At 28.2% G+C, this 16,808-nt stretch overlaps 3 protein-coding genes across 4 annotated transcripts in view; 1 reads left to right on the forward strand and 2 right to left on the reverse strand.

The window, feature by feature from the left end:
* Positions 1-1,790, forward strand: part of LOC117168725 (mitochondrial import receptor subunit TOM20 homolog) — an 8,268-nt gene extending 6,478 nt beyond the window's left edge. Inside the window, exons 3-4 of the mRNA XM_033354450.1 lie at positions 429-602; positions 688-1,790. Of these exons, the coding sequence (XP_033210341.1) occupies positions 429-602; positions 688-732 (219 nt within the window). The 3' untranslated portion in view covers positions 733-1,790. The remainder of the gene's footprint in view (positions 1-428; positions 603-687) is intronic.
* LOC117168724 (porphobilinogen deaminase) lies at positions 1,538-12,285 on the reverse strand. 2 transcript variants are annotated; one of them, XM_033354447.1, is made up of 6 exons: positions 11,869-12,285; positions 10,395-10,467; positions 7,960-8,143; positions 7,611-7,881; positions 7,117-7,433; positions 1,538-2,740 (listed from the first exon to the last, which is right to left on the reverse strand). In XM_033354447.1, exons 1-6 carry the CDS (start codon positions 11,920-11,922, stop codon positions 2,566-2,568), a joined length of 1,074 nt encoding a protein of 357 aa, XP_033210338.1. In that variant the 5' UTR covers positions 11,923-12,285; the 3' UTR covers positions 1,538-2,565. The 2 variants fall into 2 exon arrangements, with proteins under 2 accessions (XP_033210338.1, XP_033210339.1); XM_033354448.1 differs by lacking the exon at positions 11,869-12,285 and adding an exon at positions 11,450-11,568.
* Positions 12,286-16,146: 3,861 nt separating this feature from the next.
* LOC117170176 (protein FAM50 homolog) overlaps positions 16,147-16,808 on the reverse strand; it is a 5,937-nt gene continuing 5,275 nt past the window's right edge. Inside the window, exons 4-5 of the mRNA XM_033356754.1 lie at positions 16,572-16,684; positions 16,147-16,483 (exon numbers count right to left, since the gene is read on the reverse strand). Coding sequence (XP_033212645.1) covers positions 16,366-16,483; positions 16,572-16,684 — 231 coding nt within the window. The 3' untranslated portion in view covers positions 16,147-16,365. The remainder of the gene's footprint in view (positions 16,484-16,571; positions 16,685-16,808) is intronic.

Consider the following 16,808-nt stretch of genomic DNA (forward strand, 5'->3'; position numbering starts at 1 on the left):
CGTAAACTCAGAAGATGTGGACTGTGACTGCACCATATATCTAGTCAGGAGTGGTGCTGACTGAAAACAGATGATTTGGAGCGATTCGCGCGCCATCTGTTGATCATTCTAAGGACTTATTGAACTACCCTCGTATATGTGAAAAACGGTGGGTTTCGCCAAGAGAGTTATTTTTTTTTATAAACCAGGGAAAATCACGAATATTACCGTGAGAAAGTCGGAAGAAGAAAATTTAGAAAATAGTCGCCACCCTGATAGTGTCGAAATACCCATTTCTACTGGTTATTCTGTGACAAATTACAAAAAAGAGACCTTTAAAATGGTCGAGAAAACCCCGAAAATTTCCAGTTGCCTGATCAGTAGACATTGTCAATTTATTTCTAAATTTGTTGATTTTATGTATTATTTAACGAAAATAATTATTAAAGGTGGAGTTGGGAGAAGAATTGCTGGCATCAGGGGACCTGGATGGTGGAATTGAGCATTTGGCTAACGCAGTTGCAGTTTGTGGTCAGCCTCATCACTTACTTCAAGTTCTTCAAAAAACACTGCCACCTCAAGTGTTCCACCTTCTTTTACAGCGGTTGCCTGCTGTTGGTCAGGTAAGCAATTTTCGATAACGAAACAAGTAACATAAAATAAAAAGTAACAAGTAAAATAGTAATGCAATCCTTAATTAAATTGCAGAGACTCAACCCACAAGGTGTGATGGCGGAAGAAGATGTCGAATAAACGTCTGAAAAAACCTCGTTGTTTTCATACCAATAAAAGCAACATTAGTAGAAAATTCTTCTTCTTGCGTAAAGTAGTGCGACTTTGATTAGTTCGTGTTAAAACATCTAAGTCTTGCGTATTGACTCGTGAAATTTCCATTGAGTTCATTGTTTATCACGTTCTAAATTTTTTGAGCATACTTGACAAAAATTGAACTCGAAGCGTTTGGATATTTTCGTAGCAACAACGCTCGAATAGTCGTAATTTTCAAAATACTTTAAACAAAACTTTCCTAAATACATCGTGAAATTTATTATTGCTAAAAATACCCAGCATTATACTTATGCTCATCGACTTGATTTTATACTTGAAACTTTCCTGTTTGACAAGTTTTAGTGTTTGTTGAACACCTTGTTAAACACTTAACACCGACGATCATAAAATCGTTTTGAACTGCTTGAAAGTCTTCTTAAAATTGATGTGGGTTTTCCAGTGAAATTGCATTTATAAAAGAACTTCGCAGAGGGAAACTGAAATTTTTGCTGAATGACTCGTTTGCAGTAGGAATGATAGACTTTAGTGCATTTGCTCAATTATGAGATCTGTCCTTTCCATATTTTGGAGGGAATCTCGTTGCTTTTTCTCAAATGCAAGGTAAACGTGTTTCCAAAGACTAGGACATTCTCGAAATGGTTTTCAAACATCTATGTATAGAAATGTCTATTCTTGTAATAAGGTATGATACCAAATAAACAGATAAACTTCGAAAGATGGATGCTTAAAGGATTTTCAGAGGAAGGAGGCTTTTCAAGAAATTGATCAGTTTTCAACGACACAACCTCCATTTTTATTAACAATAATTTACCATTTTTTTTATTTACAATTCTAGAATCGCTTAGAAAAATCCCCTATTTTACGTTGCCTGCAACAAGCCGTTCGAAATGTACATTTTATACATATATATTGCATACAAATCGTATAATGTTTGTAATAATAACATGTATTGATATAAGCATTGTACAGACAACAGTGTAGGTCATTGAGTAACAGATAAATATAATTTGTAGACTTAAAAAGTCAACACCATTGTCATATTTTAAGTTTACTTTCCACCATAATAATACTTTCTTACATACAATTATATATAAGTTACTAACGATGCACATTTTACTGCACAATATATTATTTGCCGAATTTCGGAGGTAGATAGGGGCCCCATTCAGAAAATATCCGATACATTTTTTAGGGACTTTTAAGTCCCCTCTGCATCATGCTCACATATTTTGTGAATGACCCCATACCCATGTCGGTGAAAAATCAGTTTGAATTTCAATAAATTTTTCAAGTTCCCGAGTCTGTTGCGCTGTAGATCATTAGAAAAGGCAGTGATAATCATGATTTCTTATGTACATATAATAAATGTTTTGGAAGTGCAGAGATTTTTTTTAAATCCTGCTGAAATATGTACAGGGCGATACAAAAAGAACCGATATAAAGGACTCACTGGTAATGCTGGTTTGTGGAACAAGACCCTAAACTGACTGGAATATGATTTTGGTAACCATGTATATAATCTTTTGACTAAAAAAAAAATTAACAAAACATGGGCTGGTATTGCAAGTCCCAGTTTACTGATTGGCACTAGTTTAAAGTTTTAGAAAATTAGACTCCATGTTTAATGAATGAAAACATGTTCGCAGCCGTTTGCGTAGTCTCTTATTTACAGAGAGCTACATTTCAAAATATTTAAACGAGCTACATTTCGAGGCTTGAGCTCGTACCAAATATGGTAAACATAAGTACCAATTTGGATCAGTTTTCTGGATTCGAAATAAACAAGGGTTTAGAGGGTTAAGATGAGTTAAGAATTTCGTTTCTAGCCGCGGACATGATTTCCAAAGCGTTTTTGTCCACCAGATTTTTCGCGACTTCTTTTCCAAGGTCTTCGGCACCTGCAAGACTTAGGCCACTCACTTTTCCCGGTGCGACGCTGCAGTATAAGCGAGGTTCTCGATATGGACATTTTCTGGTGGAAAATAATTCTATTTAGATTCAAAGTTGGAGTAACTAAAATGAAGAATAATTCAGAAAAATAGGCGAATAAATTCTTTAAAAAAATTAATTTTGGTATACGATATTCCTAAGATTTCAAGTCGATATATATTACATTTTCAACAAAGTAGTGTAATTTTCAAGCAAAAAAAAAAATGAATTTTTAAGCTAAAAAGTCGAATATTTAAAAAAAACATTAAAGTTTTAAGTAAACCCGAAAAGATTCATTTACAACCAAAGGCCTGCAAAAATAATAGTTAAAAAATAGTTTAATGTTTAAAAAAGAAAGATTTTTCAATTAAGAAAGGAAAAAATGTAAATAAAATTGTTGAATTTTCAAGCAAAAAAGACGAATTTTATGCAAAACAGTTGAGCTTCTAATCCGAGATTTACTCAATTTATACAAAAAAGATAATTTTCTACCCAAAGAATTGATTTTTTTTAAACAAAAATAGATTCATTTTAAAACCAAAATTGTTTGTCAAAAACAGTTTTTTAAAAAAGAAGTCATTTTTCAACAAAATAGTTCAATTTGCAGAAAATAATTTAATTTTCATACAAAAGAGATGAACTCTAAACAAAAAATATAATTGTAGACTTTTTCAGAATTAATTTTCAACAAAAAAAGGTGAATTCTCAGCTAAAACTGTAATAATCAATAAATTCTAAAAATTGTCAGCTCGAGTTAAAAGTGAAAAAAGGTTTACATTTTTTGTTTTCGACAAATATAGTTTTTATCAATTACTTCAAAGACGGTAAAACCTGGAAATATTTGATAAAGGAAAAAAAGATACGCCTTGAAATTCTCTACAAGTATCAGTGATTAAAATTAAAATTCGTACGATTTTAAAATTGACTTTCTGGACAATACTTCTCAGTCTGAATCCTTTTGATCAATTAAAACTGCAATAGTTTATATTTTAACGACAAAATATTTCAGTTGCAATTTAAAAAATCAGTTAAATTCATCCCAAAAAGATGATTTTTTAAACAAAATAATTTTTTTTTATAAACAAAAATTAATTTTCAATTAAAACTAATATTTGATAGTTCAACCACAAAATATTTCAGTTTCATATAAAAAAAAAAACAGATAAATTCATCCCAAATGATTAATTTTTTGACAAAAAAAATAGATTTTTATCCAAAAAAAGGATGAATTCTCAATTAAAACTGCAATAGTTGATAGTTTAACCGCAAAATATTTCAGTTACAAATAAAAAAACAGTTAACTTCATTCCAAAAAGATTATGATTTAAACAAAATAATTTATTTTTAACCAAAAAAGCAGCTTTTCAGTCAACGGAAAAAAACTTCAACCCAGTTGTTGAATTTACAAGCAAAAAAACTATTTTCGAACAAAAAAGATGAATTCTGAACCAACAAATATAATATTGGACAAAAAAAAAGATGAATTCTCAACTCAATTGTAACAGCCTATGTTTTAAACACAAAAGATTTTAGTTACGAATAAAAAATAGTTAATTTTAGCCCAAAAAGAAGATTTTTAAAATAAAATAATTGATTTTTCAACTAAAAAAAGTTTTTCAGTCAAAGGAACAAAATTTTAAACAAATTTTTGAATTTTTAGGCAAAAAATAACGATTTTCGAAAAAAAAAGATTAATTCTGAACCAACAAATGTAATTATAGACTTTTCAGTTAGAATGAATTAATTTCCAACCAAAAAAATATGAATTCTCAACTAAATTGTTTAAAATAAAAAAGTAACATTTATCCCAAAAAGACGAATTTTGAACAAAGTAGTTGGATTTTGCGACGAAAAGCGGGTCTGAGTTAAAAAAAAAGAAAAAAATCACAACCCAATTGTTGAATTTGCAAAAAAAAAAAAAAACGAAAAAATTTTCGACCAAAAAAGATAACTTTTTAACAAAATAGTCAAATTTTCAACAAAATACTTCAATTTTTAATCAAAAGTGATCAGTTCTGAACCAAAAATATAATAGTTGCCTTTTATATTAAGAAGAATTAACTTTTAACTAAAAAAAAGATGACTACTCAAGGAAAATTGTAATAGTTGATATTTCAAACAAAAATGACTAGTTTCTAATCAAAAACAGTTAAATTTATGCACAAAAAACGAATTTTTAACAAAATAGTTGTTTTTTAACCAAAAAGGTTGAATCTTCAAGATAAAAATCAATTTTCGACAAAAAAAATATGACTTCACAGGGTTTCCAGTGACCTTGAAAACCTGGAACTCTCCTTGATTTTTTTTTTTTAAATCTTGAAAACCTGAAAATCTCCTTGATTTTTTCACGAAAACCTTGAATTTTAATTATTCTTTTTTTCTTTTCTTTTAAAACAGTAATTTTATGGAAACGCCAAGAGTAATTTAAATATTTTAGCCTATTATGAAAGAAACATATCACTTAGAAAAAATCTTGCTGCAGAAAATTTGTTTATCCTTCAAGATATAATTTTTTTTTTGTTTATTCCAGAATAAATAAAGATATTTTAAGGCACTTTTTGTTGAGCTGTTCAACTTAGAAATTATAGAAATTATTAATTTAAAATTTCGATATTAATTTAGTTTCAGAATTAGAATAAGACATGGCCATACAACGGATTTTTCGAGGGGTTGACCACTCGATTTTTGGGTGTACAACAGATTTCAAAAGGTTACGAAATATTTCTAAAGATTTCAAAATATTTTAAATGTCTTTAACGTTTCATAAAGATTTCACAGATAATAACGATTTAAAAAGGGTGCGCATGCCAGATTTTAATACAGATTTCACAGCAATTTCACAAACATTTTAAAACTTTAAAGATTTAAAGGATTTCAAAGATTTGAAAAAGTACACCAGATTTCAAAGATTTGAAACGATTTGAGGAGGTTTTAAAAACATTTTAGATCTCAAAATATTTCAAATAATTCAAAGACTTCGACGAATACAAAAGATTTTCCAAACAAAGATTCAAGAAAGATTTTTAAAATATTTCAAAAGATTTCAAGGATTTCAAACATTCAAAAAATTCCCCAAAGATTTCGAACATTTCACAATGATTTTAAAACTTACAAAACAGTTTAAAGATTTTAAAAAGGGTATATTAAACCACATTTCTAATATTTCAAAACATGTCAAAGATTTTAAACAATTTCAAAATTTTGTAGGAGATATCAAAAGATTTTACTAAGATTTGTAATAATTTAAATAATTCCAACGATTTCACAAAGATTTCGCTAAAATTTCGAACATTGCACAGATTTTAAATTTCAAAATATTTCAAAGATTTTGAATAACTTCAAAATTTTTTATGAGATGCCAAAAGATTTCACAAAAGTTTCAAAGATTTCATAAAACATTCATAAAGATTTCAAAACAATACAAGAATTTCAACGATTTCAACAAGGGTGCAGTACACCAGATTTCAAGGACTTCAAAGATTTTTTTTAAGTTTTCGTAGATTTCAAGGACTTTAAAGATTTAAACAAGGGTACAGTACAACAGATTTAAAAGATTTAAAAAAATTTCAAATATTTTAAACAAAATCAAAATTTTTTATAAGACTTCAAAAGATTTAACAAAGATTTCAAATATTCCAGTGATTTCAAACGAATACAAAAGACTTAGAGAAGATTTCACAATTTCTTTAAAGAATTCATAAAGGTTTCAAAGATTTTAAGCGATTTCAAAAGGTTTCAACACATTTGAGAAGATTTCAAGAATTTTAAAGATTTTATAAAATCTTTGAAAAATGCCAAAAGATTTCACCAAAATTTCAAGCTTTCACTAAGGTTTGTAACACTTCACAAAGATTTCAGTGATTTCAAAGACATTACAAAGATTTAAAAATATTCCTCAAAATTTCACAAAGACGACCCACCTTCGCAAAAAATTAAGAATTTGTTTATTTACGTTTCGGCTTTCTTCATAAATTTATGGCCCATGAAAAATGAAATGGCTCATTTTTTACATATATGACAAAAGTTTACTTCATTATTTGATATAAAAAAGGAGACCTGGAAAATTTTGATTTCTTGACCTCTAAAACCGCGAAAAGACCTTGAACTATGTTCCCAAGAATCGCTAGACACCCTGCTTTAACAAAATAATTGAAATTTTAATGTAATAATTAAATTTCCAATCAACGAAAAATTAATTCTGAGCCAAAATTATGAGTCAACTTTTAAAGTAAAAAGAATGAATTTTCAACCAAAAAGATTTGTGTTTTCTTATTGAGTTCTATGAATTCAGTTCGCGTTTAATCGAAAAAGGGGAAATTTTCTTGCAAAAAAGGGGAAATGGATGAATCCTTCAAAAAATGTAAAACATTGGTCTGCGGTAAAGAGTGTGAAGTATGAAATATTTCGAATTAGTCTTACTTTGGAGGTTCACCATCGTCATCCGGTATAAACAATTTCCTTTTTAAAGTATTTTGAATTAAAGTTTGGCCATCCAGGGACCAAACGGCACCCGTGATTGTTAAATTCTCTCCTTCCAGAGAAGAGGAAACGGCAACAGGTGCAGAACAACCACCGCCTAGAGTTTTCAAAAAGGATCGTTCACAAACACATCTGAGCGTAGAATCAACGTCATACAATGGTTCCAGAAGAGAAAGGATTTCCCAGTCTGACTCTCGGCACTCAACGCCTAAGGCTCCTTGGCCAATGGCATACAAGGCCTCCTCTGGTTCCAGTATCTGCAGAAAGAGATCTTTAATTTGAGCACTGATTGCGTGGACAATGACCAGAATATGGTGAAAAATGGGTCAAGGAACAAACTGATTTTTCAGCTAATGATGAATGTGATTAATCAAATACAGACCATATTTATAGACCACGTTATAAACTACTAATTATGCAAATTGTTATTATACCTGACTTATCCGATCTTGCCAGCCCATCCTTTTCAATCCCGCTGCTGCCAAAATGATTGCTGAAAAAGGTCCGTCTTCGTCGTCCAGTTTTTTCAATCTCGTGTTCAAGTTTCCTCGAATATTCTCTACTTTCAATTTCGGCATATTTCTCGCTAATTGTGCGGATCTTCGTAATGAACTCGTACCAATTACACTCCCTTCTGGCAATGTATCTAGTTTTTCACCTTGGTGTTTTTTAGACATTACTACGGCATCACGTTCATCTTCGCGTCTGAAAATTAGAGGAAAATTGAATGTATAAACACGATAAATACTTTAATGGCTTTTTGGAAAAGAATTGAATATATACTTCAGTATTGCACCCAGGATCATTCCTTTGGGTAAGGTTGTGGGCAAGTCTTTTAACGAATGAACCAAAAAATCAACTCTTCCTTGCTCTAGGGCCAACTCGAGCTCCTCTGTGAAAAGAGATTTTTCTCCAATTTTTGGCAAGGACTTGTCCAAAATTTTATCACCTTTTGTGCTCATTGTTACTAGAAATAATAAAAGTAAATTGATATTATTTGGAATTTCCATTCAAGGAAAAAAGTTCCTAACTTTCATTATCGATTTCATTTAGATTTTAGAAAGGCCTTGTCGAGATTTTAGTATGACATGACGTGTTGAAGTGAGAGTAAACAATGCAAAATTAAAATACTGCAAATATCAATTATGAAACGGTCGTTATAATATCTAATATTTCTTCTTTAGTACATATTTTACATAACTGTCAAACATTTATTACCTGCTACTTTTACAAATCATGCAAAAAAGTTGTTACGCTGAAATAAGATTTGCAATTACGTTTGTCGTAGAGCAATATAAGAAATAAATTCCAATGGAAATATTCATAATTTTTTTCTTTAAAAGAAAACAAATCTTTTATGTTAAAAATAACCAGTTCTGGAATTTCTAGATATAAAATTGTAATTTCAAAATTTGAGGAAACTTTAGGGTGGCCGAAAAACTTCATTTTCAAAAATTCCTAACTTTTCCCAGACTGATTTTTCATTTTCCCTAACTATTAATATTTAAATACCGACAATTTAATATTCTACATTATTTTGAATTTATTACTCTTAGTGCTTCCAGAACAAAAGTTACTTTAAAAAAGTGAAAATGTGACCTATTAAATTTCAGTAAAATTAGCAGGAATTTACATCAACTTAAGAGAAGTGAGACAATTTCGAAAAAATTCATACAAATGTATGACGAATTAACAAAAATCAATTTGAAAAAAATAAAAAATATGAAAAAATTAATTGAATACAAGAGAATTTAATTTAAAAAACTAAGAATTCAAGGTAAATTTGAAAGACTTCAGTCAGTATGAAACAAATTTTTTATTTAAAGTCCATTAAATTTAGTAGAATTGAGTGAATTTCCAAGAACTCAAGTTAATTAAAAAAGTCAAGAGAATACCCAAGAAGGTAAAAGAAATCAGGATAAATTAATAATAATCCAGGGCAAATTCCAAATGAATTGCAAAAAATATTTTCAAATCTTTGTCACGCTAAGAAATCCCTCACAACTTGTGAATGCATTTTTTGAAATCCATTAAAATATGCTAAAATCATGTGAAATTCGATCAGATCTGATATTTCTTGAAATCCTGGAAATTTTATTAAAATCCACTAAGAGCTTTTAAAATCACTTAAAATCACTGCAGTCTTAGGATATCTGATAAAATCCCTTGAAATCGTTTAAAATATTTTAAAACCTTACAGGTTCCGTAAAATTGTTTCATATCTTCAAAAATTCTAAGAATTTCTTTATAACTGTATGTAATGTTTTTTTAATACCTTAAAATCAAAAAAATCCTTGGAATGCCCCTCAAAATTTTTTAGTCTCTTGAAAATGTCCTGAGAATTTTTTATGTTCTTGGACATAACTTGGAATTTTAAAAAATAATAAAAAATCTTTCAAACCTGTTGGAATCACATCCAATTATTAAAATCTATTAAAAATATCCTGATATTTCAAATAATTTGAAATAACTTCAGATTTTTAAAGGCCTTGAAAATTCCTCGGAATTAAAAAAAAAACACCCTAATATCTTTCAAATTATTTTTAAATCAAAATACCCTGAAATATCTTAAAGGAATTCAAGAAAATTTTAAAAAAATACAGACATAGACCTGAATTAGATACTGGTTACTTCAAATTACTGATATTTATTAAAAATTGCCTAAGATGTTTAAAATATTTTAAAATACCTTGAAATGTTTTTAATTTTTTGAAAATTTCTTAGAACTTTTAAAAACACTCTAAAATATTAAACATTACAATATTTTTTTATATCCCTTTCTATTAATTGAAATAAATTGCAAATTCTTTAAAATCTTTTAAAATAACCTGAGATCTTTAAAATTATAAAAAGGCTTGGAAAATCTTTGAAAATCTTTGAAATTCGACCATTCCTAGAAAATTACTCAAAATGCCTTGAGTGTTTTAAAATCCATTCAAATAATTAAAATCGTCGAAAATTTTATGAAATCCCACGGAATCTTTTTAAATACACTAAAATATTTTAAATCCACTGAAATATTTTAAAATCCCTTGAAACTTTGAAAAGCACTTGAAAATTATGGAAGTCCGATGATTGACTTTTGCGATTTTTTCTTCTTAAAAATGCCTGACTTTCCCTGACCAACACAATTTTCTAACGTTCTTCTGATCTGCGGCACCTTGAATTTACGTGTAAATATGTAGAATAAATTAAAATTAACAATAATTACATCTTACCTATTTCAAATTTTTTCATTGGATAATATTCCTTTAAACAACTGATAACATGCCTAGTTTGAATCAAAGCCAGCTGAAAGAAATGAAACTTAGATTAAACTTACAACAAGATGTAAAGCTCGAAACAATATGCAAATTTATGTATAATTAATTTTTCCTGTTATTGGAATTTTAGGTTTCTAACGGCCGTGCCTGTGTTCACCGGAATTTGGTGCGTTTTTCATTTAGAATTTTTTTTAAACGGAATAAAAAAAATAATTTCAGATTTAAATTTAAAAAATTCAAGTTGATTTATTTATTTCAATAAAAAAATATGACTTTTCTACCGTGAAAGATTAATTTTAAATCTAAAAGGACGAATCTTCAACTGAACACTTTGATTTTCGGTCAAAAAGATGACTTTTGAACAAAAAGTTAAATTTTCAACAAAATAATAAAATGCTCAACAAAACAGCTTAAAAAAAGATTAATTCTCATCTAAAATTTAACGGGGACACATATTTGCGATGAACCTAGGCTAGGCAACTATGTTTATGGAAAGAGAATTGCTGAGTAAGCGTCAACTCTCGAAATGACCTATCATGCATTTAACAATACGTTCAAAAGAGGAATATGATGTGAATACTAATTATGATATAGAATTATTAGATTTAAAAAGTTTTTTCTTCTCTGTAGTTGTTTACTATGAGAAACTATTATTTTAAACTGAAAATTGTAAATAATTGTTTAAAACATAAAATGAACAAAAAATACGAAAAGACAAAGTTTCTTACATCACAATTTTATATAATCTGAAATAATTTTTATTATAGTTAAATCATCAGCTATTTTTCCATGTTGATTATATTTTTTTCTGAACAAACCACGAAAAAAATTACGTAAATATTAGATGAATTCATGTTTAAATCTTTTGATTTGGGTAAATTCTTGCTAAAATAGTTTTACTGTCAATCTGTGAAAAAAATTCTCGACTAGAGCAGCTTGATTTATTCAAGAAAAAAACAATATGTAATATATTATTCATGAAAACAGTATCAGGTCTACTTTAAATTTACCTGGCATATGTAGAAGATAGATACGTATTAAAATTATTCAGGTTCATAATCCAATGAATATTAATGAAATATGCGACAAACAGAGACAGTATCTTTGATCATTCTTATCTACTTTCTTTCCCATTTTTGCAGCTGTATTTTGTGTTATTTCGATTGCAAAGTTCAGTTTAATATATTTCAAATTCACAACATCGTAAAAGCCTTATCAAGATTTGAATAAAAATGCCGCTCGTGTTTCCTCTTTAAAAATAAAAAACTTGAAAAGTATGAAAAATGCAAAACAAAAGTCAATACTGCGTAATTCGTTGTTTCTATTCATAAGGCAAGTGGAATAATACTTGAGAAGGAAATACGAAAATATTGTGAGCTTGAATATAAAGTTTATGATAATTGTGTGGAAGAAATGTAAAAATGTTTACCTCACTTTTCCGTGAACCAACGCGGATTACGTCACGTGACTCCGTGCTGGTCATTATGGAGTTTGATGTTTTTAAAAATCCCTTTTTCTAATTTCTAGCAATTACTTTCCCTCGAGCTTAATCGTTTTAGAAGAAAAAATGCATGGAATGTGTCACGAGGATATCATTGCTGATGAAGGTATCAACGAGGTCAAAATGTTGCAAACGACTTTCACTCACTCGACAATTCACTTTTGCTATAATCCTTTCAGTCTTCTTTGATGGAAACCTCGCGATACTTGAATTCATTAATAAATGAATCTACGTATTTCACAGTCACTGACACTGCAGCAGAATGTGAAATTAACTAATGTAAAATGTAAATAATTATAAACGCAAACGTCCCATCTTTACTCGTATCGTTCCACATGGAACTCGATCAGAAACTGACGAAAAAGACAAGATCATATGTACTACGCATGCGCGCAATCGACCAAAGTCATTGGCTAACAGCAGAAGAAAAAAAAATAATATGAGCCAAAAAAATCAAACAAAAGCTGATAAAATTTCAAAGAAACCTGTCCAGTCTGATTTTTAATTTATTACATTTGCTTGAATCAATTTATATTAGATAAAGATATTCCATCATGATAAAATTAAAAAAAAATGCCATAATCAAATTATTGGTTGAATATGTGTTTTCTATACTTTTCATTAATTTTACGATTTTATAATTTACATTGCAAGAAATTCGAATAGAAATAATATTATAATGAAAATAATTTGTCTTATGAATATACTTGTTAATATTATAAACAAATTGAATGAGAAAATTTATTATTCAGGAATTTGTCCGCAGAAAAATTTGACTTCTTCGATGTCAGTTTTTTAAATTAGGAACCTCATGATAATTTATTTCAGCAAAATTTATAATTTTTTGATCAATTTGATCATTTTTTTAAACAAATGCATTACTCGGGCATCCGTTCACGGAAAAATTCTTTTTTCCCAATGCCAGTCATTTCAATTGGGGACATTACGATAATTTCAGCAACACTATCATAATTAGTTGATAAATTTTAAAATGTTTTCAAAAATATTTAATAAACAGATGTATTATGTTAACGAAAAAATTCGTTTTATTTCGATTTACGTCCTTTCAATTGGATACGTTATGATAATTTCAGCAAAATTCATAATTTGTTGATCAATTATTTTGTTGTTAAAAGCAATTTAAGTTAAAATATGTACTACACGGATATTTGTCGATAGAAAAATTCATTTTTTCCAATGTCACTTCTTTTAATTGGGAAGTCCATGAAAATTATTTTCTAAACAAATTTACTAAACGAATGCATTAATTAAAAGGACCGTTATCGAGAAAAAACGAATTTTTCCGTCGACAGGTGCCCAAATAATGCATTTGTTTATAAAAAAGTTTTAAACAAACATAAAATTAATCAACTAATTATGAATGTTGATAAAAATAGCATGAAGTTATCAATGAAAAGAAGTGGCATTGAAAAAAACTGATTATTATTACATTTGTTTATAACATTAAAAATAATAATCTTGAGAGAAGTTTCCTTAATTATAATAATGTTTTTATCCAAAATTCTTGCCACATTATTTAAAAAACGGGAAGCCATTGAAAATTATAGAAAACACATTTTCATTTCAACACATTCATTTTAAAAGCTCTTAAGGTATTTTGATAAAATTTTCATGATTTTAGGCAATATCAAAGCATTATTTTAACCAGTATGTAATTTAGGTCTATACCTATACCTATTTTTGAGTTTTCTTGAATTCTTTTGAAATATTTTAGGCTATTTAAAAATATTCCAAGAAATTTTGTAAGATTTTCAAAGGTTTTAGTTATTTTGAGAGATTAGTAAAGTTCTCAGGGTATTTTTATTTTATCCCGGAATACAGAAAGTATCAGGTTTCATGTAATTTCACGAGGTTTTATAGTATTTTGATAGATTTAAAATTATTTGAAATATCTTAGGGTATTTTTAATCGATTTAAATAATTTGATGTAATTCCAACAGATTTGAAAGATTTTTGGAAATTTAAAAAAATTCCAAGAGATTTCTAAAGAATTTTAAGTATTTGAAATGTTTTAGGGTGTTTTAGAAGATTTCGAGTAATTTTCAATCGATTTCAGTAACTTCATGGGATTTCGAACGATTTGAAACATTTGAGGATATCTTAGAAAAATTCAAGGCATTTTTAAGAGATTAAAAACGTTAAAATGGACTTCAAAAGATTTGGACAATTCAACGAATTTTTTGATTGATTTAATTAATTTGAAGAGATTTTAAAGGTTTCAAAATATTTTGGAGTATTTTAAAACATTCCTAGGCATTTTTGAGGGATTAAAAAGAATTGAAGGGAATTCCAAGGATTTCGAGAAATTAAAAAAAAATACATGCGGTTGTAAAGAAATTCTTAGAATTCGGAAGATATGAAACAATTTTATAGAACCTGTAAGGTTATAAAATATTTTAATAGATTCCAAGGGATTACTAGAACTCCGAGGATTTCAATGATTTAAAGGAATTTAAAAAGCTCGCAATGTATTTAAATAAATTTCCCAGGGTTTCAGGAAATATCAGATTTCACAGAATTTCAAGGGATTTTATAATATTTTAATGCTGGATTAAAAAATATATATATTTATGATTGCGTAGGGTTTAAAGATTTGAAAATATTGTCAAATATTTTTTGCAATTCTTTCGGAATTTGCCCTGAATTCAGGGAGAATTAATTATTTCCTATTAATTTATCCCGAAAATTTATCATATTTTTATGGATGTCAAAGAATTTATTTATAATAATTAAGAGAATTCTTACAGTTTTAAAGACATTCAAATATTTCAAAGTATTACCAAAGATTTCAGGATATTCTTAAAAATTCCAAGCAATTTGCAATTTGCAATTTTTTAAAGCTTAAAAAAATGTCCAGGGGCTTCAATGAATTTAAAGAATTAGAAATATTTAGGGTAATTAAAAAGATTCCAAGGAATTTTTAATTAATTTCAATAATTTAGTGGTATTTAAAATATTTTAGGGGTATTTTAAAAGAGTTCAGGCATTTTCAAGAGCTTTAAAAAGTATTAAAAAATGGTAATACGACTGTAAAGAATTGCTTGGAATTCCAGGAGATTTTAAATAATTTAACAGAATCCGCAAAAGTTTTCAAGATATTGCCAAATTTTCCAAGGGAATTTATAAGATTACCGAGTATTTCAATTATTTTAAAAGTTCTCAAGGTGTTTTGGTACATAATCCAGAATTTCCAGAAATATCAAATTTCATGGAATTCCACGGATTATCATATTTTAATGGGTTTCAAAGAATGTATTCAAATATTCACAGTAAGTGAGAGGTTCGTATTAGTATTTCAAACATTTAAAGAGATTTTCAAATATTTTTTTGCAATTTATTTGGAATTTACACTGAATTGTTCTTAATTTATCCTGACTTCTTTCAAAGTCTTTATAATTCTCTTGTATTTTTTCAATTCACATAAATTCTTATATATTCATTCAATTCTACTTGATTCAATGGTTTTTGTTTTGTTTTAGTTTAATTCATGTTGAAGTCTTTTCAACTAACATTGAAGTATTTTAAGCAATTCATCAAACCCTTTCAAATTCTCTTGAATTATTCTAAACTGATTTCAAACTAAATGAATTGAATTAATTTCTTGGTGTTTAAATATTCTTCAATTAACTTGATTTGTTCAATTCATCTTTAATTTTTATGAATTTAATCGGTTTCTTCTCATTTATCTCAATCTTCTCTAAATTCGCTCCAATTCGACTAAAACCAATTAGATTTGTTCGATTTTTTCCAATTTATTTGAATTATTGCATTATTTTATATTGTATTATTAACTTGAATTATTTTGAAGTTTCATGAATCGAATTATTTTACATTGAAAAGAAGATTAGTCACTTTTATTCACTCTTTGGGTTAGAAATGAATCACTTTTTCTGATTAAATAGGTAGGTCATATTTTTGTTTCAAGTAAATTAGCCTGTGATAGTACTGAGAATAATAAATAAACAAATGTATAACCTTAAATTAAAAATATTTTTATTCCATTTATGAAAGATTCTATATTAAAAATGTTACAAAATTGGAATTTTGGCCTTTAAATATTAATAGTCAAGGAAAACGAAAAACCAGTGAATTTTGAAAATTAAGTTTTTCAGCCACCCTGGTAAAATTATTACTCTAGAGTGGTCAAGTATTTACTCTAAAAACTCCAAAAAGAACAAGTTTTTCGGAAAAATGGTAAAATATTTATTCACTTAAAATTACGAGTTTTTCAAACTTTTTACATTTTGTTATAGAAGGGATTGGAATCTTGTTACAACTTTTCTCCAAAAGAAAGTACTTTTCTATACATTTTTTGTGAGATCCTCTGTTACTCAAAGCTTAAAATGACTAGCGCTATACTATTACTTATAATTATGTTAATTTTAACTATAAAACTACCCATTATTAAAGCTTGTCTTTCTTTTTCTTGTCAGAAACGGTATACTTGTCGTAGCTCTTAGTTGGGTCGAAAGGTTCCCATCTACTCGCAGGGAAAATGTGCTTATTTCTCTCATACCAAGATCTGTAAAGATAAATATATATTTTTTTTAATCACACAATTTATGAAAAAGTGAGCGAGGTGAATTTTAAATAGAGATTAAATCACGAACCTAAGCAAAACTTTTCCAGCATGCGATTCTTCCGTTTCGATGGAAGCATCATGCATCACACGAACATCGTCGTGAACGTCGAAAGTGAATAGAGGTCCACTTTTCCCCCTTGCCTAAAAAGAGAAAATTATTTAGTACGAGGGCAGTTCAATAAGTCCTTAGAATGATCAACAGATGGCGCGCGAATCGCTCCAAATCATCTGTTTTCAGTCAGCACCACTCCCGACTAGATATATG

Source organism: Belonocnema kinseyi, chromosome 3 (genome assembly GCF_010883055.1).
Source record: "Belonocnema kinseyi isolate 2016_QV_RU_SX_M_011 chromosome 3, B_treatae_v1, whole genome shotgun sequence".
In the NCBI taxonomy this organism is placed as follows: Eukaryota; Metazoa; Arthropoda; class Insecta; order Hymenoptera; family Cynipidae; genus Belonocnema; species Belonocnema kinseyi.

Coding starts and splice junctions, on each gene's coding strand:
- LOC117168724 (XM_033354447.1), bottom strand. CDS start 11,922: ATGACCAGCACGGAGTCACGTGACGTAATCCGCGTTGGTTCACGGAAA. Junction 10,468..11,868: donor TTGGTTCACGGAAAAGTGAG/GTAAACATTTTT, acceptor CATTTCTTTCAG/CTGGCTTTGATTCAAACTAG. Junction 8,144..10,394: donor AATGAAAAAATTTGAAATAG/GTAAGATGTAAT, acceptor TATTATTTCTAG/TAACAATGAGCACAAAAGGT.